General features: G+C 53.8%; 2 protein-coding genes across 5 annotated transcripts; one reads left to right on the top strand and one right to left on the bottom strand.

The window, feature by feature from the left end:
• The first annotated feature begins 867 nt into the window (after positions 1-867).
• Positions 868-18,995, top strand: DMTN (dematin actin binding protein). 4 transcript variants are annotated; one of them, XM_032229871.1, is made up of 16 exons: positions 868-971; positions 10,085-10,147; positions 11,197-11,271; positions 12,075-12,230; positions 12,520-12,564; positions 12,797-12,908; positions 13,282-13,338; positions 13,419-13,574; positions 14,214-14,317; positions 14,411-14,516; positions 15,580-15,644; positions 16,027-16,075; positions 16,178-16,185; positions 16,344-16,403; positions 16,518-16,598; positions 16,713-18,995. In XM_032229871.1, exons 2-16 carry the CDS (start codon positions 10,130-10,132, stop codon positions 16,824-16,826), a joined length of 1,206 nt encoding a protein of 401 aa, XP_032085762.1. In that variant the 5' UTR covers positions 868-971; positions 10,085-10,129; the 3' UTR covers positions 16,827-18,995. The 4 variants fall into 4 exon arrangements, with proteins under 4 accessions (XP_032085762.1, XP_032085763.1, XP_032085760.1 ...); XM_032229869.1 differs by lacking the exon at positions 868-971 and adding an exon at positions 1,152-1,290; XM_032229870.1 differs by lacking the exon at positions 868-971 and adding an exon at positions 1,747-1,816.
• Positions 18,671-27,897, bottom strand: NDUFA10 (NADH:ubiquinone oxidoreductase subunit A10). The gene is made up of 8 exons (XM_032229877.1): positions 27,657-27,897; positions 26,454-26,540; positions 23,424-23,545; positions 22,854-22,933; positions 22,264-22,318; positions 21,734-21,819; positions 20,260-20,368; positions 18,671-19,076 (listed from the first exon to the last, which is right to left on the bottom strand). The coding sequence occupies exons 1-8, from the start codon at positions 27,883-27,885 to the stop codon at positions 19,008-19,010; spliced, it is 837 nt and encodes a 278-aa protein (XP_032085768.1). The 5' UTR covers positions 27,886-27,897; the 3' UTR covers positions 18,671-19,007.
• Between the last annotated feature and the right edge of the window lie 8 nt (positions 27,898-27,905).

Here is a 27,905-nt window from a genome sequence, read left to right as displayed (position 1 = left end):
ATCCTACCCAAGCACTATAAATGTATTGAAATCAGCTCTCTTAAAGTCTAAGGCATTGTTTTGATTTTGTTCTATTGCCCGTGGCTGTATTATGTTCAATTCCAGGATGACATGGTCCCTCTCCCCCAAAGTTCAATAACTTCAACTCCTCTTATGGCTTCTTCTCTGTTAGTAAGAATTGGGTCCAGTATATCTGATCCTCTAGTTCCCTTCTCCAACCTTTGGATCACAAAGCTGTCAGCTGGGCTCGCCTGGATCTCCAACTAGAGGCAAACTTTGCCTAACAGGTGATATCAGGGCAGTTCAAGTCCCCCCTCACTATCTGATTTATTTGAGAACCGAGTAAGAGAGTTGGGTGGGAGCTGGGGGTTTTCTGGTCCAGCCCTCCGCACAAGCAGGAGCCCCCGGGCCCTCCTGGCCAAAGGGCTGCCTTATCTCTTCTTGAGACCCTCCAGGGATAGAGAAAGGCCCATTTCGGGAGAGAAGCCCTTCCAGCCTTCAGGGTTCCCACCGCAGGAAAGTCCTCCTGAGTTCTTGGCTGCTTCTCTCCGGGCTTTGCTTCCCGTCCTGCTTTCGGGCGCTTTGCCTGGATGCCGCTCCGATCTTGCGCCAGCCGTTTCCTGTCTTCGACGTCCCTGGTGGAGGGGACCTTCTGAAGGCGCGAGTTTGGCGGGGAAGCCCCAGGGAGCTCGGACAAGCCAGGCCACCCTAGCGCAGCCTCCGCTCTCCGGCCCTTCGCTCCCTGCGTCGACGGCGGGGGAGCCAGAAGCGCGGCGGCTGCGGCGGGCGCGGGAGGAAAAGGGCCATCCGCGGCAGGGGCGACCGCCCGGCCGCTGCGCGTTCCCGTCTCCGCCGCCCTCGCGCCCCGAAAGGCGGCCAACGCCCAGACCTCGCCAGGCTCCCGGGCCGGGGGAGCCTCCCTGGGCAGAGCGCCGGATGCCCGCAGGGACCGCTAGCCGCGCCGCAAGCAGGTGGGCCGAGGCGGGCGCGAGAGCGGCGGAGCTTTTCTGGGCGGCGGCCGGCCGGGAGCGGCGCGGAGGGGGGAGGCGCGCGTCCATTGGGGGCCCTGAGCGCCCCCGCCCGCTTCTCAGCCCGCCGCCAATGAGAGGCCGCCGAGGAAGAGGAGGCGGGGGGGGCGCTCCGGCACAGGTTGCCGTGGGCGACGGAGGGGCGGAGGCAGCATCTCCTCAGCCGCGGAGGTGACGGGCGCAGCGGCGGCGGCGGCGGGGAAGGGATGCTGGCGGCGGGGCGGAAGGGTTTTCCCGGCCGAGGCCCGCGGCTCCTGGGAAGGTAGGCCCGGAGGCGAGGGGGCGGCGGGCACCGGGGGGGGGGGGGGCTTGGAGCGCGGACAGCTCCCTCCGAGGGTCTGCGGACACCGGCGCCACTTCGCTGGAGGTCCGGGGCAGCCGGGGCGCTGGGCCCGCGGGGGAGGGAGGGGAGGGAAAGGGAGGTGGGCAGGGGGCAAGGGGCTGCGGTAGGGCAGCGGGGCTGGCCCGGCAGGAGGGCTTGGAAGGTGCGGGGAGGTTCCGGGGGCTTCTGCGGGGCTCTGCGGCCGATGGGCGGGCGGCCCTTCCGGATGCTTGGCGGGGGCGCAGGGGCTGCGGCCGGAGAGAGCCCGCTGCCCGGCCCTCTGCCTCGCCCGGCGCGCCCAGCGCTGCTTCGTCACGGCGCGGCTCGTCTCCCCTCCGCCCAGCCAGGCAGCCCAGGCGCGGAGCCGCAGGGGGCGGGTAGAGGGAGCGGCTCGGCGGGGCGCGCCTTTCGCCCGCTGCCCGCCGCCTCCGTCCCCGCTGTGCTCGGCGCGCTCCAGCGCCCGCCGGTAAGTCGGCCATGGGCAGGATGGGGGGCGGGCGGGCGGCTCTGGAGGGAGGGAAGCGACGCCGCTGCACCTGCCGGCCTGGCCTCTCCCGGGGGAGCAGCCGGGGCCACTGGCGGGGCCGGACAGCCGCGCTCGGGGCCGGCTTTCCCGACGGGCTCCCTGCGGAAACTGCGCAGAGGCAGCTCGGGGGCTTCTCCTCCCTGGGCGGAGGAGGCCGGGTGCCGGGGAAGGTGGGGCGAGGGGCGCTGGGGGAGCCCTGGCCGCCCCTCCTCCTTCGGCTGAAAGGCCTCGGCCGGAGCCGCAACCGGCGCGGGGGAGCAGCGGGCCCGGCCCGGCCCTCGGGCGCGCTTCATGCCGAAGGTGAAGTGGCGGCGGCCGAAGCGGGCATGGGCCTGTGTCTTGCCGCGGGGAGCCGCCTGCCCCGCTGCCCGCTCGGCTCCGGCCCCCGACGCTCCCGGGCTCCGGCTGCTGGGCTGCGGGTCCCTGGGGCTCCTGGTCGGCCCTGCCGCGGGGAGCGCTCCCCGGCTCTGAGTGCGGACATTCCGCGGTGATGCTTCGGCTCGGCTGCCCGTTACCAGGCCCCCACCAGGGCCTTTGAGGCGAGGCGGCCTTCGAGGAGGGCCGGCTCTCCCCTCCCTCCCACTTGGCTGCTGCCCTCTTTGGGCGACTCGCAGCAGGCAGGAGGGGCGCCGCCTTCCAGGATTCTGCCCCGGCGTCTCTCTCTCTCTCTGGTGGGGGAATGAGGGAATGGGGCCCAGCTTGCCGGTCACCCCATCAGTTCTGGGGCCGAATCCAATAGTTTCCCTCTTGCCTTCTGCTTTTCTCTTGGATGGACTGAAAATCTGTAAGGGGGGAAATAAATAGGTAATCACATGTGTGGCCTGGAAGTGGAAATAGATTGTGGTTGTAGAGGTTTCAAGCAAAGCATTTAATGACACAACCTGGGCTCAGCGACTGAATTCTAAGCTGCTGGACATTAAGAGTTCTGCCCCAAAATGCTGATCAATGAAACTGGACTGGGGTGTCAGTCCTGGGGCTCCTGCATTTATATTAAGGACGGACTGAGAGACAGAAGGGATATACATTAGATTTTTTTAGAGGAAACAAAAATAGGTCAGATAATTTGAAAACAGCTAGACAGAAATAAATGGATCTTGATGGGAAATGAAAATGTGTGGGGTTAAATGAAAATCCAATACGGGATGGAGACTATCTGCCTTGGTGACAGCTTCTTAAATGGTGGATTGCACATGTGAGAGTTACCTGTGTAGCTCTCTTCAAAACTCTTAAAGAAATGCCGAACTCGCTTTGCCTTGTGCTAGACCTGAATGAAAGACGCAGAATAAGTACATTTATGTGACAGAATGAAAGGCTGCAGTGGAATGTCAGGGGAAAATGCCTCCAGGAGAAAACAAAGCCAGTTGCAGCAAAATCTACAGACTGAACTGCTACAGAGCCTTCGGAAATGGGTGTTTCTCTGGTGAAGTTTCTGCCAAAATGACTTGTCACCACTGCCCACTTCGTGGCTTATCTGGAAGCAGCTACATGGTGTGCTGAGTCCTGGAGCCAAGCCCAGAGCCCCCCAATGGGGATCCTTCCCTGCAGCCCCTTGTCTGGATCAAGAAAGAAAGATTCCTGCTGAAGGAGGACAGTCCTTATCACCTCTGCCACTTTTGCCATTTATCAGCTCTGGAAGTTTAGGGGGAATAAGTAGTTCCACCGAGAGGGAAGATTTGGGAGACAACAGAAGAAAAGAAACTGTCATCGTCCATCAATGCCAAATGATTAGAGCATACAAGCTTCTAGATTTCCGATTCTCGGTAACCGTACAATCTAGAAGCCACCAGGATGGCAGGCCTAGAGAAGAGCAGGCCTATCCCTATCATCTCTTGGACCCAAGCAAAAATCTTCCAATTGTCACAGAAGCCAGGATGGAATTGCTGCCATTAGAACATCCTTTAAGTCAGGAGGAACAAAGTCTCACCTCCTAAACACCAATTGGAGAGAGATTTTTTCCCCATTCCCTGGGCAAGTAAGTGCCACATCTAAACTCTAAAACCGTTTAGAATGAACTGGTAATAAATCACCAGATGCCTGCTTACCCAGACAAAATATGCTGATGGTAGAGAAAAGGTGAAAGGCTTGGAGTTTTCATTTATTTGGAAAGCTTCAGATAATTCCAGGGGAGATGGAAGCTCTAAGAGCCACAAAGGTTGTGTGGAGTCAAGTAAAGAGAGATTCCCATGAATTGCAGGATGTGGGGCCTCCCCAAAGCCCCCCCCCCCTTGCTTCTGGGGCCTCCCATCAGATACATCTGAAGAAGGTATTCCACACCGTAGTCATCCGCCCTCTTCAGATTGCACACAGGCCCAACCGGGGGGTGGGGGGGGCTGGCTGTGCACGGAAGACCACCAAGGAAAAGAAAGATGCTTCCTTCCCACTCCCATTGTCTCAGGGATGCAGGAGCCCCAGGAAGTCTTGCCTGCTCCGTTTCTCTACCATCTAATCCTGGTGCCCAGAAGGCCACTCGTGCCTCTCCACCTTCCCCCTTTGGCAGTGGCTGGACGGTGGGCTGCTCTGTTGCCCAGCAGCAACGGCTCCCTGGAGTCACAGAGCCCCAGGCGCTGCTGCTTCCAGATTCAGCCACAGACATGATATTCTTCAGTGATGACAAGGGAGCCAGCAAAGGAGACACCGCTTCTCCCTGGACCCCTACATTTATGCCACGCTCGGAGAGAGCCATCCCAGGACTACGAGCGGTTGTGCCATCTGTGGTGGACCATGGAACCTTATATCACTGGAAACAGATCCCTGGTTTCTTCTCGGAGGCCTGGAATGGCCTCTTCTGGACATTATCCCTATGTTTAAAGTTGTGCAACTTAATGCCAATCTAAGGAATGCAGCTTGAGGCACAACTAGAGAGAAGAAAAGCACTGTAGTAACCAAGGTGGAATTAAAATGAAGTCCAGACCTGGCCAGTGAATTTCTTCTTGGGTTTGGGCTTCACAAAGGTCTTCTCAGCAAGGATGAACCATCTGAGATGAAAATGTCTGACACCTACAGCCCAGTGAGGAGACGGCTGACTGGGCTATTTATGCCTGTCTCATTCGGGGAATGTTTTGGCCTCACTTGCCCTCTGTCTCCAAAGGGCGACAGACAGGTGATAGCTTCCTTCCCAATTGTGGCTGCTCTTCCTTGTCTGCCTGCATGGCAGCTTCCAGGAGGAACTGCAGAGGCTCCCACAGACTCTGGTGGCTGAAGAAAAGGAGAGGAGGCAATGGCTGCTGGGCCATTAAGGAATCCACCTTGTGGACTTAAGCTGCAATCAGTGCACAAAGGCAGCCTTTTCAAACAGAATGCATTGGTACAATCTTTTCACCAGGATGATGGCTCTGGATTGTTGATGTTGGTCATCCTGAATTCATTCTACATATGACCAATGTCCATTTGGCTTGTGTCTTTCCTCGCCTGGAAGCCCTCACTTTCAAAGCTGCCTTTGGAAGAGCTCTTTGGCGGGGCCTTGGCCAGTGGCTAGAGGCAAGGGGGCTGGGCTGGCTGGATCTTCTCCTCCTCCTCCTGAATGGTGAGCAGGTGCTCTAGAACCCCATTTCTCTGATGCAATCAGAAATCCATGCTCCCCTTATTTTTACATAGATGGTTTCTCTATTTGTAATTGAAGTGAGAAATTCCTGTCCACGTCATAGTTGTTTTGTCCCAGCAATAGCTGCACCACTACAGATGTTGGTATAAATCTTTAACAAGGGAAGAGGGATGGACACTTCAACTGTGTCCAATCTTTGGTCTTCCCAACTGGAGGGCTGGACAATCTTCCCACAGGAAGGCACAGACAAGACTGGAGGAAGCAGCTGGTTCCCAGCCCAAGCAAAGCCTCTGCAGTCGGTCTCTGGTTGGGATTCCTTGTTGCTTTGTGCTGCCTCTTGTGAACGTTTCCCGGAGGGGGGAGAGAGAGAGACACATGGCTGGGCCAGGAAGAGAGGATGTTTCCACTGGGGCAAAAGAGGAGGGGAAGGGGAAGGAGGGGGGTTGGTTTATGGACAGAGGCTTGCTCTGATCTTCCATGCAGCTTTGGGGTGCTGGGTGCAAATTTTGGGGCTTTCTGGGACGGCTGTGGAAGTGGCAGGCTGTGTAACCCCCATCCTGGTACAGAAAAATCATCATGCTTAGAATAAAAATAGGAGCAGCCTGTTTTCAAGATAAGGTGGGGACGCGAAGGAAGGAAGGAAGGAAGGAAGAGGGCCCGGGAAAGGCGGCGTCCAGCGCCTTTTTTCCTCTGCTGGCTTCGTCTCCCCCTCCGTAACCCCGCCTGGGCAGGGAGAGGCAGCCGGGCCACGCATGGACTGCCACTTCCCGCCCCACGCAGCTTCGTCCGGCGGCTGGTGGGAGGCGGCCCCGCTTCTTCCGCGCCCAGCGAGCGACCGGGCTCCGGGACTGCGCGATTCGCCGCCGGGAAACCCGAGCGCGCTTCTCTCTCCCCGTCCCGTCGGGGCTCTTGGGAGGCCGGCCCTGCGAGCACCGGGGCTCCCTTATCTGCGCTCTCCAGGCGGGCCGGCCGGAGGGGCCGCTGTCGACTCCTAATACGGGCGTGGCCCCGCTGCGCGCTGCCGATAACCGCGCCGGAGAATGAGCGGGCGCAGCGCTTCCCCCCGGGCTGCCGGTTCGGCCCCCGGGGAGCTTTTTCCGCGGAGAAGTCACTGGAAGCGGGCAAGGCTGGTCAGCCGCGCGCCCGGCCGAGAGCTCGAGGGGGCCCTGGGGGCTCTTGGGTGGGCTCTCCAGAGGCCTCCGGAGCTTCCTCGGGGAGTTGCTGCTGTCGCCTTCGGGGTCTCTTGCCAGTCCCGCGTCAGTCTTGGCCGCTGTCCATGTGAGAGGGGGGAAGGGCATAGCCACATTGGATTTTTGTACAAGTCTCCGGGACTCTGCAGGTCGTTGGCAGCAGAGACATTCAATCCACTGCAGCCCATTGACAAAGCCACAGAAATAAGCACTGGGCATCAACCTGAAAAGATGGCCCTGGTTTTAAGGTTCTTGGATGATGGGTCCAAAGGGGGCTTGATCTGCTAAGCCTTGAGCTAAGCCCAGTAGGGCAAGAAGAAAGTGCCCTCCCCGCACCCCATTCCAGAAGTGGTCTCTCTCCCCTTCAAGCGAGGGGAGACCTCCTGGGAATGGGTGCCTGAGAGGTTGGGCTCAGGCAGCCCCTACTTCAGCCAACCATAAAACATTGGAAGCCAGGAAAAGCCTGATGGTCTTTGGGTTGCAAATGCAGGGTGAATAGTGAGACAAGGGCCTACCTTCCTGGCAGAATGCCAAGCCCTCCTCTCCTCCAGCCACTGGCACACCCATGGGGTGCTTCCAGGGGACTCTGAGATGACCTAGGTTCCCCTGCGTTGGCTCCCCTTGAGCCCCGGGCAGCCTGCTTGAAAGACTGTTGGGCTTCAGCATTGCCTCCTTGTTTCTTTTCCCTCCAGACACTCCTACGTTCAAGATTAAGGGCCTTCCCTTGCGGGGGCAAACGGGGACACTCAAACATGGTTTGCTTAGACTTTTTGTTTCAGCTTCTGGTAGAGTCTTAACTTCAGGGGCCAAAATTAGTGTCCCCACCCCAGCCTGCCATTTTCCGGCAGAAGCAGCTCTCTTGGCTTGATGCACCCTTAAAAAAAACGCCTCCTGCAGCCATGAGGATGTGTGTGGTCTGCCCCGCCTGATTAATCCCACAAAACCTAATTTATGTGGATCACTGCCTTCTACAAAAGGGCAAACACATTCCTAGCTTTAAAGTATTGTATTTATGTAATTAAACATATTTCTAAAGCTTCCTGTCTCCAGATGACCTTGGGTGGCTCATAAAAATAAGACCACCAAAGGAAACAAGCCAATCCACTAAAGATTGTTAACTTGGTTAACTCAATCTCCCCAAGGCGGGGCCGGGGGGGGGGGGCTTTTCACACTGACTCAGCAAAGAGAATTTTGTAGCTGCAACATCTGCTGGTCCAGGGGCTGCAGTGTGGAAGAAGGGAAGTCTAGATGGCCACCTGTTGCCCCTGGGAAGGACCTCGCTGGGGCTGCCTCTCCAGAGCCTCCCTATGAGGCAGCAGCGGCCGCCCAAGCCCCTTTGGAGGACAAAGGGGGCTCCTCTCCGCAGGCCAGCAGCCCGCCCCCATCTGCGCTGTGGAAAATGTGAGCTCAGGACTGCCGAGTGCCCAGCCAGAGAATGCGGCCTTATCTGGCGCTCTTAGTGTTCCCTGCTGCACATAGACCAGGCTTTGATGGGGGTAGGGAGGAGCCGTGTCCCCATCTGTTCTGGCTGGGCTTTGGCTGCACCCCAAAAGTCAGACCCATATTCTTACCCCAACCCCAGCGTCCGGGTCTCTTGGTCCTCCTGCTGCCTTTGCTCCTACAAGTGCTCAGCCAGGGAGGAAGGGGGGACTTTCTTCCCAGTTTAATTATTCAACCTTGGGAAGTACGGAGAGGGGCCCAATCCTGATGCACAAGATGAAATCCAGAAAATGGGCAGGTTATTCAGCCCACAAATGTCTACTTTGGATGCTGAATTCTTATGAGAGGGGACGGGTGAAAGGAGGCTGCTTGCTGTCACAGATCAAAACCACCTGAGTTTCTGCCTAGGGTGAAATTGGGGAGGAGGGTTGGAAGAAGGCTTGGGGGCTACTTTAAAGAGCCAGGACCCCTGGACGCTCCCTCTGGTTCCTCTGGACTGTGATTTGGGGGGGGGGGTTAGCAAGGCTGCCTGCCTGAAATTTGGGCTCCACTGGAGCTTGTCTCCTTCTGGAGTGGCACCTGCTTGTGGATGCAAAACAGATTCCAGAGTGAGAAATGGAGCGAGCGAAGGAGCAGCAGCAGCAGTTTTACTGTTTTTTCCTGCTCAACGCCCATCCCAACCCCAGGGCTCTGCTCCAGTCAACAAACCGGCATCAGGCAGGTGCACCCAGGGAGGAGGAGGAAGAGGAGGAGGAGGAGGGCCTTCCACTTGGGAGAAGCAACCAGATTTGGAGACCAAGAGCTGCTAAGGCAAAGCCAGAAGTCCTGAGCAGGGCAGCTTCCATTCCTTGCTCCCCCTTGGAGTGGCAGGAGGGAAAGTCGGGAGCTTCCTCCTCCTCCTTCTCCTGGGGGCTGCCGCAGTGCCATCCCTTTGCAGGAGCCGCAGCTGCTCCGTTGCCAGGGCTGCCTCTGGAGCCTCCCTGGCAGGCACCATTTCCTGCAAAGGTCCCTTAACCCTTTGGAGCCAAGCAGCCCAGTCCATCAACGGACAGGGCTAGCGGGGCGCCTGCTGGGGGATGGGTGGGGATGGGGCGAGAGCAGAAGGCAGCCCCTCAGAACTGGGCTTCCTGCCCATGTGCCGAGTTGCCAACACAGCCATGGGAAACATCCCAGGGTGACTTAATTTGTCCCTCCCCTTTTCTCCCCCCCCAAAAAAAGGAATCTCTGCCCTTCAAGATAGGCAGCAGGCTCTCCTGGCTCCCCACCCCACCCCCAGCAGTTCTCTTTCCTTGTTAAAACTGGGAATCCCCCCCCCCTGCCCCTCTTGCCCCCCTCCACAGCCATCAATCAGCTCCCTCATACACAAGTCTCCAGGAGGGGTTGCAGGTCTCCCTGCTGGGCCTGGCTGAAGGGTTGCCCTCAGGGGAGGGTCAGTGGGAATTGGGCCCTGAGCAGAGCCCAGGCACCTCTGGGGATGCCTTTCCCCTTGGTGTGCATTCACACAGCCTCCAGAATTCAGGCTCATGCTGTATGCCAGAATATTTCACTGGCTGAAGACGGATGTCCCGGGGGTCCTCCTGGGTCACATTGGGAGAGAATTACCAGCAACTGAGGGAGTGTGTGCAGAGGGGAACCCTGCTGGACCCTTCAAGCGTCCTGGGCAAAACTTCCTTCCATCTTGCTTCCTTCCTTGTTGTGATCTGGCTCTGCAAGGAAAGGATCAAAGGCAGAGAGCTTGTAGCTTGAGATTCCAAGCAAGGGAGTGGAACCAGAGAGGAGGTGGGGGGCTCTGGTTCTAAATCTGGAGTGGGTTTTTTCCCCTCCCCACATGGGGGCTTCTTGTGAAGGTGCTGCTCTTCCATCACACGAGTGGGAAAACACTTTCCCCTCCCTGGGATTTCAGCCCCAGCCCTGCCCAGGTTGAAGGTCCTTTCAGGGGGCTGCAATCTGCCAGCATATCTGTAAACACGCACGCACAGACACACACACACACACAGAGCCCTCTGCTAACCGCCTGTCTCCTCTCTTCCCTCTCAGGACTTGCTGAGTGAGCCACCCGAGGCTGCCTACAGTGGAGGCTGGATGGAAAAGTTGCAGAAGGTAACTTCTGGGGTGGGGGCTTGTTTGGAAAGCAGAGGCCAGGATTCCTTCCTGAAGGTCCTTTCGGGCTCTCTGAGCTTGGTGGTTTTTTTGCAAATGTTTCATGTCAAAGGAGGCAACATCCTTCGTGCTGTTAGGGGCGTTGGTGAGCAAACCCCCCTCCCTTTTCCCACTGATGGTGGGTCCTTGGTGGGTCATGAGACGTCTGAGAGGAAAGCGGCTCACAGAGCTCCAAGGAGCCTTGATTTCAACCCTCAGCTGCAGACCTTCCCCTTGAAGGCTGCTCCTGCCTGCACATAAGTTACTCCTAGCAAAGGGGCCCAACAGGAAGCAGCAGCAAGCGGCTGTTGCAAGATTGCCTTCTTCCCCACACCTCAGACCCCAAAGGAAAGAAAGGGAGGCTGGAGGTCAATCAGTGGCTGGCAGCAGCAGCAGAAGGAGGGGTCCCTGCAAAAAAGACCCTGTTGTGGCTGCTGTGGGGACTCCCGGCCACCGTTGCCAAAGAGCCCCCAAGGGGGGAAGCAGGAGGGCACTGGGTCCTTCCTGTTGTTGGGGGAGCACAGAGAAGGGGAAAGGGAGCCACGTGGCTGCTTCCTCCGCCCCAACAGCTCTCTCCAGGTGCCCCTGGCCCCCCTTGGTCATTCCAGATGAGCAGAAGAGGCATCTTTCCCGTTTATAAAACAAAAGTTGGAGCAGCAGAGCCTGCGTGGCCGCATCTTAACGTTTCTCCTGCAAAGTCCTGTCCCGGCCTCAGCATTCTCACGGCAGGGAGGTTCTCTGGGGGCCCAGTGGTTGGGAGGCCATATTGCCTGCTAACTCTGCCAACTGACAGGAGTTCAATTCTGACACACTCCAGGGTCATTCAGCCTCCTGTCCCCCTGAGGTCGGTCAAAGGAGGAGCCGGATTGTTGGGGGCAACAAGTGGCCATGGCAAGCTGACCGCTCTGAGGCCTGGGAGCGCTTGGAGAGGCTGCCTGCCCCACGAAGAGCCAAAGAAGCCAGAGGCCTCTTTCAGGCTCCCTGATTAGCCACCTGTTTTTCCCTTGCAGCCGTTGAAGTCCCCGAGGAGCATCGTCCTCTCGGCTCGGGGATCAGGGCCCCCCGGATCTACCTCCAGCATCACGGTGAGAGCCTGCGGACCCCTGGCCTCCACTTGCCCGGCTCTCAGCAAATCATGGCTGGCTGAAAAGCAGGAGGAAGAGGGCCAAAGGAAGGTGCTCCGTGGGGGAGCAGAGAAAACGAGGGAGGGGAGCTGCTCTTGGAGGCAAAAGTTCCTTGGCCCTGGGCCAGGAAGAGGAGGGGGCAATCCAGGCTGGTGCAGAAGAGGGGGTGACCCCGTCTGCCTCTCACCCTCAGGGGCTCTGAGGGAAGGGCAGGAGAGCCTGGGGGAGCCAGCAGGGACCTTTGGAGAAAGGAAACCAGAGCCCCCATATTTGAGGTGGGGCTCTTCAGCACTAGGATCGGGGTGTGTGGAGTTGACGCCTAAGAGCCCAGTGAGGCTGAGGTGCTTCAGCATCTCACAGACACAGCTGCCTCTCAAGGAGGAAATGTGGGGGTCGTTGTGAAGGGTGGGGCCCCCTTGAGAGAGGGCAAGCACAAACCTCCTTGCAGGGCTGGCTTTGTGCCCGCGGTAGGTCTCGACCGCAGCTTTCCCTGCTCCACCTTAAGCACTTGACCAAACCGGCTCTCGTTGTATCACAGCCACATATGGGTACAAAACTGGGCTGGGTGGAGCCCACATTAGGGAGGTGCTGCACAACCTTGGCACTGACTTGTGCTCCCTGTCCCAAGAGAAGGTGGGCAGCTCCCCTGGGAGAGGAGCCCAGTCTAGGCTTGGAAGCCCAGGGGGGCCATGTGGAGGCATCTGGCTCTTCCCCCTCTCTGCCCCCTTCATCGATCAAAGACCCCCCTCCTCTCCTCTCACCAGGCCAAGATGGACGATGAGGTCCTGGGCTATAAGGACTTGGCGGCCATCCCCAGGGACAAGGCCATCCTGGACATTGAGCGCCCTGACCTGATGATCTACGAGCCCCACTTCACCTACTCCCTCCTTGACCACGTGGAACGGCCAGGCAGCCGAGAGGTGAGACCGGCATGGCAAAGGGAAGCCTCCTTCAAGGCAGGCCAGATGTCGGATGCCCTCAGGGATGCCCCCCCGGAGGTTTTGGGGCTGAGGTCCTCGCCCACCAGGCCCCCGTCAGATGTAGCTGTCCATCCTATTGGGGGAGTGGAGGACGGCCGGGCTATCGCACTGCTTCCTAGCTTACAAGGGCATTTCCCGCAATGGTCAGAGCAGTGCAATCCTGAGGGCTGTTAGGCGGAGTAACAGTAGGTCGAGTAACATCCCCCTCTCCCGGCTGTTCTTCTTGCAGCCTTCACTCTCGCCCACGTCTCTCTCTCCTCCCCCATCGCCAGAAGTAAGTGCTCCTCCGATGGGCGGTTGGATGGGCAGGGAATCGATGGCCCTTTTGGAGGTGGGGGCTGAGACTAGATCTGCTCAGGGGGTGGACTGGCTGTCCCTTGGCCAGGAAGCCATGAAGGAAGGAGCTGCCCTCGGGAGGAGGGGCTAGGAAGCCCTGGGGAGAGGGCTGAGGAGGCAGTGGGGCCTTCTCCTTGGTGCCCCTCCATCCATGCGCTCTCTGCTTGCAGGTCAGCCACGAGTGGGCAGAGGCCAAATCCCCAGGGAGCGTTGGCAAGGCCTCTGGGCGCCGGGCCGGCAGCAGAAACCACTCTGGACTCCTCCAGCACTTCCATCATCCTGGTATGGGCTTCCTCGAGGCCAGTGAGACCTTCCCTTTTCCCGACTGCCAGGGCATCTTTCTAGCCTTTCCTCCCCTGGAGCTGCAGAGGGGCTCAGGGATTCCTTTCCATAAACATTGGTGCACAAGGGCCCTGCTGAGCCCAAGCCCAGCCTTTGGGTTCTCCACCTCTGGGGTTTGCAGGGCCCTATCATGCATCGGAGGCTGCTGGTTGTATTCCAGCCTCGGGTCAACAGGATGCAGTTCCCCCCCCCAAAGAAAGTGGGGTTACTCTGCAAATGGAGGGAGGGAGGGGGAGGCCCAGGGAAGAGGGAAGGGGTGGACCTGGGCATCCCTTTGCGTGGAGGTGCTTATCCATTTCTCTTCCTTCCCCAGACACCAACACGGCAGAGATGAACATCTACAAGAAGCCGCCCATCTACAAGCAGAGGGGTAGGAGCTGCTCCTGTGACGGGATGGGGGTGGGGGCAGGGTAGCATTATCTGGGACTCATGACCCTTGATCTCTTCCAGAGGCTGCGCTGGCTCCGACTCCCGAGACCAAAAGGCTGATTGAGGGCCTGATCATTGAATCCTCCAAATTCCCCGCTGCTCAGCCGCCCGATCCCAGCCAGCCTGCCAAGATTGAGACGGACTACTGGCCCTGCCCGCCCTCCCTGGCGGTTGTCGGTAGGTGCCCTTTCCCAGGCAGTCCTGACTGCAGATCTGCTGCTCTGAGCAACCGGCAGCAGCTCAGGCTCCAGGGAAGGTTTCCCTCCACTCTCTTCCCTCGGGGCCATTCCCATAGGAGAGAGTCACTTGTCAGTGTTGGTGCATAGGAAAAGAGGAAGCTCCATTGTTAGCTTTCTTTGGCTGAGGCAGAGGAAGAGCAGGGTGATCCAAGAGGCGGAGGAGCAGAGGAGGCTGTCTGGTGGGGGCCCAGGTCCTCTGGGGACCCAGAGTTTCCTTCTCTCGGGGAGCCCCTCCCCTGGGCTCAGGGACCACTCTGCCTCTCCTGCACAGGACAGGAGGTCCGAGCCCCCCTGCCCAAGCGGGAGGCTGCATGCCTTCCCCACGGCTGAGTCTGATGGGCCGCCTCAAACCCTGAAGGGGCGCTGGAGCCCCCCAGGGCTGCTCAAGGAAGCACAAAGGCTCCAGTTCCAGACCTCTTTGAAATGTGGAGGACTTTAAGACCCCTCTTGCAGGATCTGCTCATTTGGTAACATTCAAGTATTGCAAGACCAAAGCGTTTGCTTTCCAGGCCTTCTGTAGGCGCGCACACACACACACACACACCGAAGTTGATGACTCCTGCTTGCACCTTCCCAGAGACTGAGTGGCGGAGGCAAAAGGCGTCCAAGAGAGGGGAGGAGGTGGATGAGGACACAGAAGAGCAAAATCTCCTGGAGCTGCAGGAACAAGAGCTGAGCAAGGTAGTGGGAAGCACCATGGAGGGGGGTGAATGGAGGGGGCGAGAGGGGGCAGTCGGGGGCTCCCTCCAGCCCTCTTCCTTCTCACCACTGTAGGTGGCCTCCAATCTGGGCAGACTCATCCTGAAGGAGGAGATGGAGAAATCTCTGCCAATCCGCAGGAAGACCCGCTCTCTTCCAGACCGAACTCCCTTCCACACCTGTGAGTGATGCCCTCCCCCCTTGCTGCTGAGAAGCGTGGGGAGGGGGCACTCTGTGCATAGAACCCGGGCATGCAATGTAAGGGACTTTGGAGGGATCTGATCCACCCCGAGAGAGCAGGAATCTGCACCAACAGATGAGACGCCTCTCCAAGATCTGTTTAAAGAAGGATTGCCCTGGGCTCCCTCAATGAGGACATTCATCCTGATGGCCAGGCCAATTGGCTTCCTGGCCATTAAAGGCTAATCTTTCTGGTCCTGCCTTGGAGTCCCTACAGAACGATCCCATCCCAGCATAAGGTGGCCTGGGGGTACTAGGCGGCCCTTGGTCTGGCTGCTCTCTTCAGGAAATGCTCATCCTCCTCAACTGCAGTGCTCACAGCCGATGCCCCCTGCAGGGTGACCAGTGCAGCACAAGGGCTTCTGATCGCGGAGTGCTCCTTCCATTAGGATGGTCTCGGCTGGCCTTTCCTTTTCCTGCAGCTGCAGGACACGGCCTTGCAATGACCCCCTGAGCGCAAAGGTGGTCTCTTCCTTGGACCAGAGATGGTCAGGGGGCAGCTGTTCCAGAGGGAGAGGCTGCCCTTTCGCATTAACATTGGCAGATCCCCATTAAGGGCACCCCAGGTTTTAGAGGACAGTGGCTGCCACTGCCCCGACCACCTGTGGGCATCCCTCGTTCTTCGCCCTGAGAGAAGGAACTGGCCTTCAGGGCCAGACAATGGGAAAATGGCTAGAACTGCGATTCCTTCCATTCCCAAAAGAGGCTGGGAATGCTGGGCAATTTGGGCTTCTCAGAACCTTTCATCCCAATCCAGGCCTTCCTTCCGCGGTTGAGAAATGAGCCCCAGAAGCCTTTGGGCCTTTCCTTTTCCTTCAGTAAACCAAGCAGCGGCTTGTGAGGCTTGGAAGCCTCCATGGCCCCAGCTAGTGGATGGGGGGCAGGGTCCATCGGCTGCTTGTCTCCCCTCTATTGGCTGGATCTCCTTGGCTGCTCCTGCTCCACCCATTGAGCAGTCTGTCCTCCGGAGTATGGACCAACCCTGACCGCTGCTTCTCTTCCAGCTTCGCACGGAGGAAGCTCAAAATCAGCAGCCCCTCATGCCTCTGGGAGACACACGCTTGCCAGGGTAAGGGGAGACCGCTGGGCATTTGGAAGGCAAGCCAACAAGGAAGAAGGGCAGGAAGTGAAATGGGGAGGGGAGGGGTAGGTGGGTAAGGAATCCAGAAGAGAAGAGGAGGATGTGTACTGGGCAGGGGCTCCCACCCCTTTCCCACTTCCCTGCCCCACCTCTCTTCAGCCCTCCATCCGGCCCCAATTCCTTCAGCCAACTTTGCACTGAGCGTGCCCATGGGGTGCCCGTCCTGCCATGTCTGCCCTGGGTGGTGGGCTCCAGCTCTGCATGGAGAGCAGCGTGCTCCTGCCTGGCCTTGTCTGTAGTCAGTCTGGCAGGAGGGGAGAGAAGCCTCCTTGACCGGTGGATGATGTGCTCCGCTCCTCTCTTTCCCCAGCTGCAGTCGACCGAGTTTGGAACCGGCAGCAGTGAAAAAGTTGGTCCAGGTAAGAGAAGCTCCTGCCCCTTGCAGACACTCCTCCCCACCCCCGAGCCTTTCTGCCTCCATCCCGTCCCTGGCCATCCTCATTCTCCCTTCTCTCTTGCAGGTCTGCAGGTGAGCAGCGCAGAGGCCGCACGGATGCCTGTCCCCACCCCAGCACCCCCAGACCTGGGAGGGGCAGGCCTGAGGAGGAGGCAGGGGCTGCAGCCCTCGATCCCGTGGGAGGGATGGGAAGCCCTGCCTTCAGTTCTGTGCCTCCTCTTCCCCTGTAGAATGGCCAGAAAAGCCGCATGGACAGAGGCAGCTCCCTCCCCAGCATGCTGGAGCAAAAGGTGAGAGAGAGGGGGGGGCCCTGGGGAGGGGGCTGCAGGGAGGCCGCAAAGCCAGGCCTTCCTACCTGCACAGGCCTGATGACCGGCTGGTCGTTTGCTTCTCCCTCGCCAAAGATTTATCCATATGAGATGCTGCTGGTGACCAACCGAGGGCGGGTCAAACTGCCCCCAGGAGTGGACCGGACGCGGCTTGAGGTATGGTGCCCTCCCACTCCTGCGACTCTGGCCCAGGCGGGTAGAGCTGGCTTAGCCATGGGCTGGGCGCAGCAGAGTCCCTCAAAGCAGCCTCCTCCTTTCCCCCCCCCCCAGCGGCACCTGTCGCCCGAGGACTTCCAAAGGGTCTTTGAAATGCTCCCGGAGGAGTTCTCCCGCCTGGCCCTGTGGAAGCGGAACGAGCTGAAGAGGAAGGCCTGTCTCTTCTGAGCCCCTCGCAGCCGCCTGCCCAGCGTGAGCAAGTGCCGCGTGTGTCCTGCATCACAGAGGCTTTAGGGCGCCTCTTCAGCAGGTGCCAAGGAACACTCCTCCCCCCCATCCCAGCCATGAGGAAGCCGGCCGGCCCCAGGCGGGCAGGGGAGAAGGAGCCGCCCGGGAGTGTGGAGCCGCCCCCCCGCCCCTCTCTGAGCATGAGCCAGAACTGGAGCAGCTGGGTGGGGAAGGAGGGGACGCTCCTTTGCTTCCCTGGCACCCGAGAGGCCCCTCCTCAGCCGCCATCCAGGAGGAGTGATGGTGTTGGGGCCTTGGTTGTCCCCATGGCCAAATGGCCTTGCCGCCTCTTCAGCAAGCTTTGTGGAGCAGGCACCTCAAAACAGAGGCACCTCGAAAGGGCCAGTCCCTTCCCCCAGCTGCCTTCGTTCTCCCCCTTGGCAGTTGGGACCTTTGATTGCCCAGGCTTGCCCCCCTGGAGCGTTAGGCCTTCTTTGTGCACGTTTAGTCATTCCAGAGCGACTGGTCTGTGGCTGAACTTCCCTCACAGCTGAGCCGAGAGTGTGCAGAGACCCCGTTGCCTCCATCGCCCGCAAGCAAGCATTCAATTGAGTAGAGATGGACACGGACGGAACTGCTGCTCTAAGCAGCAAGAGCCTGGCGGCAGGGGCACCTGGAGGAGAACCGCCCCGATTGCTGCTGGCTGCAGGGAGAGCAGTGATGGGGGATCAGGAGGCGCCTCTTTGTTCCAATTATGCTGACAGGCACAAGGCCAAAGTCGTCCTCCTCACTGCAGGCCTTGGGGTGGGTGTGGAATCTCCAGCTCACCCGTGAAAAGGAAAACCCCATAGAAAAATCAGGCAAGAGAAGCGACCTGCCCAAAGTTCACTTGCAAATAGGAGCTCTGAGGGACTGAGACTGGTGGGGGCATCTCCACCCATCCTGGCAAGCGCCCTCCACAGGATGCCATGCTCAGCAGAAGGGAGGCTGCCGCCTGGTGGGCTCTTGAGGGACCTGGCACTTTAGGACGGGCGTGAAGGAAGTGGCAGCTTCTCTCGCATTTCAACTCCCCCGAAATGGTGAATCCCAAGGGTCCCACCTGAAATCTGGCTGCCTGGGAACAAAGCAGCTGTGCCACGGGTTGCTAGGAACTGCCTGCAGAGACTGGAACTCAGCTCACCCACTCCCCCCCCGGCCCGTCACTCCACTCCGTGCAAATGTAGAGCGCTATTGATGTAAATGTTCTTCAAATGGGCCTCTGACTGTAGTTCAGTCCCACCCACCTACTTTTGCTGATGTTAAACTCTGTGACCGTTTCCCCCTTTTTAATTAAACGTGAAGCAGCTTCATTCAAAAAGCTTTGTTTCGGGCTGGTGTTTCCTCGGAAGCCAGGTTGGTAGGTGGCTCCATTCACTTGGGGGATAGGATTCTAAAAGAGGGGTCCCCAATCCCCGGCCCATCTCTGGGCCTCGGGCTGTTCAGAAACAGGTTTTGGAAGTGGTGGCCAAGGCTGCACCCCTCCACCGGTCGCAAAGCCGAAACAGTTGGAGAACTCTCTTCTCATGCCTTCCAGCTAATTGAGCTGTTTCTGAGATTGCATTTCCCGCAAGTCAATGCAGGAGCCCTTCTCACCGTCAGCAGCTCTGCTCTGGCGCTCCCTCTTAAGCCGACCTGGCAGAGCGGAGACTCCTGTCTGCCAGAGAGGAAGGCCTTGTGTCCTGGACAAGCAGGCAGGTGACCCTGGGAAAGGGAATCTGGGTCTGCAGGGCCTTCTGAGGGAAATGAAACCCCCCCCCCCGAGGGGGAGCGGGGGGGCTAAGAACAAAAGACACGGACAAAAGCTATATTGGGGAACTTCATGTTTTCAGCTATAGGAAGCTCCAGATGCTATTTTATTCACTGTGCTATTTTGCCACAGTTTCCTTCTTTGCCTTAGTGCAGGGATGTTCAAACTTGGGAACTTGAAGACTTGTGGAATCCACAAGTCTTCAAGTTCCCAAGTTTGGACATTGCTGCCTTAGTGGGATTCTGCTCAGAAGAATCTTGATTGAACGTTTTCCTTTTTGTTGGCTTCTTCTCCCACCTGAAGACCTGCCACCTTTGGTAAAGACGTCACCTATTTACAGCTGGCGGCTTAACATCGTCCTCCTGTGGCCAACTTCGTTCTTCCAGACAAATGGGCTATTTGAGCCAGATCCACTTGTCTCCCACATCCGCATTGTAACCAGAGGCAAACATGCGTCCGGGAAGCTACAACGAAAGGGAAGCAGGGAAGATGCATCAGCATGAAGGAAACATTCCCGTCTTCTTGATTGGATGAACTTTCTCCTCAGGAAGTCCTGGGAACTGGCCCTTGGCGGGAATTCTCTGCTTTCTCCCAAGTGGCTGTTTCCAGGGCTTTGTGAGAAGAACAACTGGTCCAGCATCAGTTGTTTTGAAATTTATAATAATAATAATAATAATAATAATAATAATAATAATAATAATAATAATATCATTGACAAACACAGTCCGAGTATTCAGCACCGATATTTCAATGCAGTTTGGCATGGAAAAATGTGCCACTGTATCCATAAAAAGGAGCAAAATCACTGCATGTGAGGGAATTGAAATGCCCAATGGCCAACTAATTAAATGCAACGAAAATGAAAATGAAGCCTACAAATTTGTGCAAAAATTATAATATTAAAACAGCAACAAACTGGTGGGAACATCAGCCTGAAAAAGTCACTGAAAATCAGATGGTCAAGATCTTGTGGGATTTTCACATACAAACAGACAAAATACTGGCGCATAATACACCAGACATCACATTGGTTGAGAAAAATAAGGTCACAATCATAGACATCGCAATACCAGGTGATAGCAGGGTCGCTGAGAAGGAACATGAAAAAATAGCAAAATACCAGGACTTAAAAATCAAAATTCAACGACTATGGCACAAACCAGCAATGGTAATCCCAGTGGTAATTGGCACACTGGGTGCTATTCCAAAAGCACTGGAATTACATTTAAAACAGTTAAAAATTGACAAAATCACCATCAGTCAAATGCAAAAAGCCGCACTGCTTGGATCTGCACGCATATTACGAAAATACGTTACAACGTCGTAGGCCCCTGGGTGGGGCCCGACTAGTAACCAATGCCAAATCCAGCGAAACAACTGGCCGCTGTGATACAATTGTATAATAATAAATAAAAATAATGAATCATTAATAAAATGTATTTCCATTCTAACTATCAGTCTAACAAATCAGTGACTCCAAACAGGAATGGCAGCAGATTCACCCCAAGACAAATGAACCGCTGAAAAGGCACCGATGGCCGGCTGGTCTCTCCAGAGCCAGCCAGACGAATGTCTTCTACTACCGCCCCCCGCCCGCTCTTGATTCAGTGTTCACCCCGAATGGCCACACACAGAATCTCCTCTTACCGCCCTGTAACTGTGGTAGATGGAGTCGGCATCAAGGCCTCCTATGGTGACTTCAGGAATGTAGTCGGGAACCGTCACAGTACTCATTATTTTTGACCTGTCTTCAACACTGAAAGGAAAAGGAAGAAGCTCGTCATGGTGACGGAGCCAAAGAAACTACAAAGTGACCAGGAGAAACGGACATAGTGTGAAGGTTGCCAAGCATGAATTGCAGACTTCTTCACTCTATCACGGCTCAGCAAAGTCAGGCAGTGGGTATAGAAGCAGGAACTTCTTATGAGGTAACCAAAGGGACAGCAGCACCTTCTCCATGACATCTCCACCACCCCACAGAAAAGAAGCAACCGCCTAGCTGGGCCATCACTCTCAGCCTGGAAGAGTCGGCAGGTGTATAGTTTGCACAAAGGTAGAAAGAAATCACAAAACAAGTTGAAACAAGTAACAGGCAATTCTCTCTGATGAGAAGAGGAAACCTGCCCCTGGGCAGAAGCAGACTTAAGTCCTGAGGACTAGGTACTGGGGACAAATTATGGCTGCCTTTGCCGGACATAACTTGAAAAAGCCCAAGATAAACTTTTGCTGGTGTGAGCCAGCATGGGGATTCTTCACAGAAAGCATGGGAGGAGGACACAGCCTGCCCCTTTCCTGCGCAGAGGCTGCCTGGCATTTCCATCAGGGAAAGGAAGTTTTCCCATTTCCCTGCTGGGAAAGAAGTGGCAGAGCGGATCTCACACACTCATCCCCCCCTTCATCAAGCGCTCCAGAGCAGACAAGTGCTGCAGGGTCACCTAATTCTGACCTCCAGCACTTTCGACAAAGGGGGCCATTTAGATTGGGCCTCTTCAAGCTTTACAATAAATCCTGGCTCTGCATATTTTCTTACTGGGGAGCGAGCAAAAAGCTTTCACCAAACCTGCCACACTGGACTTTCTCTATGTGGCAGGATACAGGAAGGGGGGAGATGGGTAAATGATGTGTGTGTGTGTGTGTGTGTGTGTGTGTGTGTGTGTGTGTGTGTGTGAAAGAAAGGAAAACAAACATCCATTTTTGTATATCGTACAGCTTCTTGCATTTACAAAATGATCCACATAAACCAAGAACCCTGGAAATTGTTTTAGCTGTTCTGACAGCCATAATTTCCAAATTTTGTGCTGGGGCTGGAAAGGTGTGGGCACTGTATGTAAAATGAAATGTGTAACTAGGTTTCGAAGCTCAAAGTAAGGTGCTAATGGAAATCCCTGAGCCTCTTGTAGGATTCACCTCCTACCTCAGCTTCACAAGGAAAATTCCTCAGCATCCTCTCTGGATGCAGCTTTGATATAGAAATACCTCTCTGGAGTCACAGCTCTGGATTCCACCAGTCAGACCACACACCACCACAGCTTTTTGGGAAGAAGGCCACTTTCTTGTGGACTGCTTCCTGTTTTCAATTCCAAAAATCATCCTATCCCTCCACTGTGAAGACTGAACTTACCAACACCTCAAGTAATGCAAGGTAATATCATCTTGTTCAAGCCAAGGTCCTTTATTAAATTTCAGCATTTCAATGTCTTCAATAATCTGTAAAAGATGAGAATTAATTCCTATCACCCTACAAACTGAAATCTTTTAATTGGTGAGGGAAGGGTTTAACCCAATGCCTTCGTGGTATAAAGCTCCCACCTGTGCAATTTTCTCAACATAAAAAGTGGAAAAAATCGGCTTTGTCTTTTGCAAACTTAATCTGATTTCAAAGAAACAAAAAAATATCTTGTACTGTTCCTTCTCACATTAATGTAAAATGGTTGCACAGCTTTTTACCTTTGCAAAACACCCGATCTTTTTTGTTTGTTTAAATGCTGGTTCCTTCCACTTTATTTATTTTTAATCCCTTTAATCTCTTAGCATACTTCTTTTGTCCTGTTTCAGTCGGATTTCTTTGTGGCATAAAGCCGGCAAGAGAGGCCTACTATATTACTACAAAGCCATATACATAAGGGAGGGGTGTTGGCCCCAACCACTTACTCTCTCCAGACCGTCAGCTTCACTGGCTGTATATTGCAAGACCTCAGAGGTTTCACTAGAAAGAAAAAAAAGAGTAGCAATATATTATTTGATTTAGAAAATACAAAAACACTAAATCTTCTAAAACCAGAGTAAGAGTTCATTATTGCTCCAGGAATGGAAGAAGACACTGCACATTTGGCAGAGAACAACTACAATGTTATTTTTATTTCATTATTTGAATTTCATCCTGCATTTTGGCACTGCAGTTTGGCATTGGGCAAATAACAAAGAGATCCGTCTACAACCAGCTTTAAGACGAAAATGTAATAATCAGATCTCAGCATGAATTTATCTAAAACAGATCTTGCCAGACTAACCTTGTATCATTTGGTAGTCTTTTGTTGGAATGCTATACACCACACACACACACACAGAAAACTGCAAACACCCATCTCTACAAGTGACTGAGCTGTGCACAACAAATGTGAAACAATAAAACAAACAGTCATTATTAAAAAGTTTAAAAAGCATAACTCGGTTAAAAAGTGCAGAGAGTATTCCACAGAATTGTGATTATTTAAAATAGGTATGTCCCACATTCCACTCACCTGATCTGTGGCAGGAAAGATTTCTTATAGACATCCTCAATGCTTTGAAGATAGGCTGCTGAGACTTTCTTTTCATAGGGCTTAAAACAAAATACAATTCATGAGAATAATTCGGTTACCCAACTTGATTGGATGATATTTGTATGACTTTATGCTTTAGCCCTTGAATTTAAATTACTTATGGAAAAACCAAGGATCTTTGAGCAAATTCCCTCCCTCCCTGAACCCACCACCTCAATCCTGGTGGATTCTAGGAGGTTCATCACCAGCTGACCATACACTTCACGCAAGATCAGCTGGATCTGAAAGGGATCTATTTACTACATGCAGGGAGCTTCTTCCACAGAGAAAGTAACAACCACAGAGCTGCTATGTTAAAAACAAGGAGCAACAGATATTGGAAGCCTTAGGCTATATTTAAAATTAATTTGTTCCTGCCAAAAAGCTGAAGTTGTTCCTGTTCAACTTCAGCTTTAAGCAACAGAGAAACAACCAAAATCCTCAAGGCAACAAACTGTATGCCCTGGAGCAAAATCCTGGTCACAAATAGAGACACAAATGCAGCCTTACCTCTCCTACCTCCTCAATCCTTTTCTTAACTTCTGAGACAGGAATATCAATATAAAGGACCAGGTGTGGAGGCAAAATCTCACATATACTAAGGTGCTTCATCCTATAGTAGTGTTTCACACCTACAAAAAAAGTAGCACACATATGCAAATGATTATTCACCGAAGGATGCAACATATTTCAAGGAAAGCAATCAGAAGCAGACATTCTAGCGTTAGGCTTCCTTTCTTAGAATAATAGGCTTGAAAGGGACCTTCAAGATCTTCTACCGTTTCCCCAAAAATAAGACAGGGTCTTATTTTTTTTGACCCACAAAATATGGCCTTGGGCTTATTATAGGGGAGGACTTATTATTTTCTGGGGCAGGCAAGAAGCGAGGCGCGCCTTTTACCTTTCCAGATCCATTGCGTTCCTCGCCATTGTGTCCAGGGAAGCTGCTGGTAAAAAAAAAACAAAAAACCCTTCTCGCGAGTTCTATCAAACTTCTTGAAGTCGCGAGAAGGGTTTCTTTCTTTTTTTTTCCAGGGGCTTTCCTGGACACTATGGCGAAGAACACGACCGACCTGGAAAGGTAAGAGGCGCACCTCACGGCCCAACACCGCCCACCTCACCCCAATAGTAAAGGCAGCCTGCCTGCTTCCCTTCTCCACCACCCCTTTAGCGAGGGGTGGCAGGTGGGGGAGAGAAGCGAGGCGCGCATCCTAGCGCTACCCAGACTGACAGCTCCGCTGCGTTCTTTCGTCCAGTGAAACCCCTTGTAAAAAAACCTCGCAAGTTGAACTCACGAGGTTTTTTTACAAGGACGAAAAGGCAAGGAACGCAGCGGAGCTGTTAGTCTCCCATAGCACTAGGACATGCATCTCGCATCTTCCCCCACTGCTACCCCTCACTAAAGGGACGTCGGGGAAGGGAAGCAGCCAGGCAGCTGTTCTCATTGGGACTTGGTGGGAGGTGTTCTTTCTGTGTGAGAGGGAATGGGGTGCGAGGTGCCTTGCTGGCTGGCCACCTCCCACCCTACCCCCAATGTAACAGCTGCCTGGCTTCTTCCCTTCCTCCTAGCATGGAATGAGACTGCTCTCCTGCCCTTCACCCGCCTATTTCGCCCCCAAGGTTCCTCCCCCAGTCATCCACCTCTTATCACTTTGCCTCCGCTGTGAGGCACCTGGCTGTTCGTCCTTCTCTTCCGTCCCCAGCCCTTCCTCTTGGGCCTTTGGGAGAGATACTCTTCACCCTGGCCTTTTGGGCTCAAGTTAGCTGCCAGCCAATAGGAGGAAGGGAAGGGAGAAAGAGGGAGGCACGGAGGGAGAAAGTGTTCTGTGTCGAATTTCCAGTTGCCTCGGGTCTGAGCTAGAAAATCTAATAAATCCTTTGCATTCCCCCCACCCAAAATGCTGGGGAATAGCTAATAAATCCTTTGCAACCCCCCACCCCCACCCCAAAATGCTGGGGAAGATTTCTTTCTCCTGAGAGGGCCTATTTCCTCTCTTTTATCTTTGCACAGGCTTAAATGCGTATTATTAAGAGTTCACCATGGTTCTGTGGTAAGATTCCCTAACACATGTCAACCATAGGTATACTTCACATTTTGAAAATACATTCAGGCTTCCTCAAATTGGTATCCTAATTATTCTAAATTACTCTCGTCATGTAATCTAACTACATTGTAAAACTCAGGCATATATCCTAACTTAGATTTACATCCTTCCTGGCAGGGTTTATGTTTTATTTTGTTATCTTTCCCTTCTCTGTTTGCTTAATTGCCCATTTGGTCCCCTTATTAGCAGCACAAAAGGTGTGAGGATGCTCTGGCATTTGACATAGAGCATAGCTACGTGCTGATTCCTGGAGGAGATAGGGGTGGCATATAAAGGATTTCGCAGAAGAATGCAGTGATTGTTAGCATATGTTTTTACAGATGCTTAACTATTAATTATTACTTTCATTTATTATTATTCCCTTCAAATGCTATATCTATTGATGGAATAATTTTCTTAGTTTAGCTTTGTTTGGAAGGGAAAAGGGTTTATCTCTGTTGAAAAGAAATGAACTTGGGAAATCTGACTTGTTCCTTTGCCTAATAATTGCTTTAACAAGATGGTAATTATTCAGTATTTTGTTACTCTTTCTGATTAGCCCTCTGGGACTATCAGTTCTTGAAATGAATCAGACAAGGCTACTGTTTTAGGATTTATTAGCTATTACCCAGCATTTTGGGTCCTAGTGCTACGGGAGACTGACAGCTCCACTGCATTCCTTGCCTTTTCGTCCTTGTAAAAAAAAAACCTCCTGAGTTCAACTTTTTTGAACTTTTTTGAACCTCTTTTTGCACGGGAGGGAATGGGGCCTGAAGCGCTTTGCTTGGCCTGGAGCTCTTTTTGCCTTGGAAGCTGTACGGATAGGAAGAGTCCAACTCCATTTCTACTCAAATTAATCTTCCGGGTCGGACATGACTGAATGACGAAGACGACGATGCTTAGGTACACGACACACTTTCTTTTCTAAGGTTCACCGTCTTCTCTTTTCTTCCTCGTCTTGGAGGTTTGTTATATTTTTTGTTGTTTGATTTGCAGGGGGTTGTGTTATTTGTATTGTTTCAATGTAAGCTTCCAAGAGTCATTTTCATTGCAGCCAGCACACAAAAATGTTTCATAAGTAAGGCAACACTTATGAAATAGGAATGATGGTTTTCTAACTAAAGAATCCTGTTTTAAATGTTTTGTGTTATTTCCACATATCCATCAGGGTTAAGTCAGCTTTGTGCTAAATGTAAATTGTACCAAGAATCAAAACTCACCAGCTCTTCTTGCACTGAGGAGCCAATTGCATCACCCTAATCTAACGTCCAGGACAAAACTACCACACAATTTGTCACTGACCATAAATAAATCCCAGTGGAAATTTCAGTGGAACAGAAATAGAACTCTGAGAATTGATTGGGGAATTTGAATGTGGAATTATAAAATTTGGAGGAACAGAAGGTTAAGAATACATCATCAATCGTCACTTCTGGTCAAAGGGAGCCTTACTTACACCTTGGGTGAATGTAGCCTTGCTTTGACATCGCCTCCAGGAAAACAAAGTCACTGTAGGGGGAGCGTTCCAGCACGACTCCTTGTCCTGAAATGGAGCATCACAGCCATAAAACTTTATGGAGGGCATTTCAGATGGGATCACAGTTTCACCTTTTAAACATTTTGCACTCCCTGGTTTGCTGAGATGACTCATTTACCCCACACTCCATCCCCGCTGTGCATTTCTTTCATTTCCCAGTTTCTTTTTAGGAAAAGCAGGTTTTCTAGGGTTTGTATAATCAATTTATATGGCTGCCCATCTCACAAGTGGCTCTGGCTGGCAACAATATTAAAAATAAAATAACAAAAGTTCAAACACATAGCCCATGAGAGAAACACAATATCATTCATCACTAAGCAGAGCCTGAGACTTGGGCTCAGAATCAGATCTTTGGGTCTCTAAGAAAGGTCGGTCCGTGGAGTTAACCTCATCTGCCAAAAAGCAATTGCATCTAGAGGCTACTGAAGGTGCAGTTTGGCCATTTATCTACACCTGCCCTAAAAGGAAAAGAATGAAAATAAGCCTCTCTTAGTATCAAGGAGTAGGTTCTAAAGTGGCTTTACCTTGCCTTGGTTCTTCGCTCCTTATTATCCGCCTGCAGAGCTCTCGTTACCTGTTCATCTGCTTCATCTCCCTCTGCTCTTCTGTAAACCTGGGGGAGGGGGGGGGGAGGCTTCCAGACTCCACGGCTGCAGAGGCTGCTCAGGTGCAATCCAATTCAAAGTCACAAGTAGCCACCAGAGTTTTGTTGGACAGGGCAGCATCACCTCAACTATGGCCGTGTCCAGACCAACTGGGAGCTTCCTCTGAAACCCATGGAGTCGGGAAGTGGACCGATCGAACTGGCCCAACCTCCCTACGGGAGGGGTTGATTCCAGAGACTCACAAACTTACTAGGCAGTGATCTGACCACGATAGGGAAGAAATACTATCTCCCTTAAATCCATGAGGGCCGGAAGATCAGCCTCTGGATGAACTGGGACAGTCCTATTATGGCTGTGGTGGTGGCCATGAGCTCCAGAGCCACCTCTGACCCCGTTCCTAAAGAAGGTGGGTTAAAGTCCCCTGAGACCATCACCAACCTGACCACAAATTGAGCAGCTCAGGCAATGACACTGCTACACGGCACTTGTTTGCATGGATGGAATTCTTCCGGATTACCTGTCCTCAGGAGATGGCTGAGAGCTTCTGCGTACTGTAGGAAGCGGGAACTGTACATCCAAGCTTGGAGACGGTAAGAGTTCCCATTGGGATGCTTAGGCTCATTGTAGAAGGTCTCCAGAGAGCAACTGCCGTTATATTTTAAATCCAGTTTTCTCCCATCTCCCGTCAGTTGGTCTAACAAATGGATGTCGGCTTCTGGGAAATATCGCAGACCTGCAGAGAACATTAAAAAGGGCAAATATTGAG

Source organism: Thamnophis elegans, chromosome 13 (genome assembly GCF_009769535.1).
Source record: "Thamnophis elegans isolate rThaEle1 chromosome 13, rThaEle1.pri, whole genome shotgun sequence".
NCBI classification, from domain to species: Eukaryota; Metazoa; Chordata; class Lepidosauria; order Squamata; family Colubridae; genus Thamnophis; species Thamnophis elegans.
The sequence above is the reverse complement of the archived record's forward strand: the minus strand, read 5'-3'. Positions and strand labels throughout refer to the sequence as shown.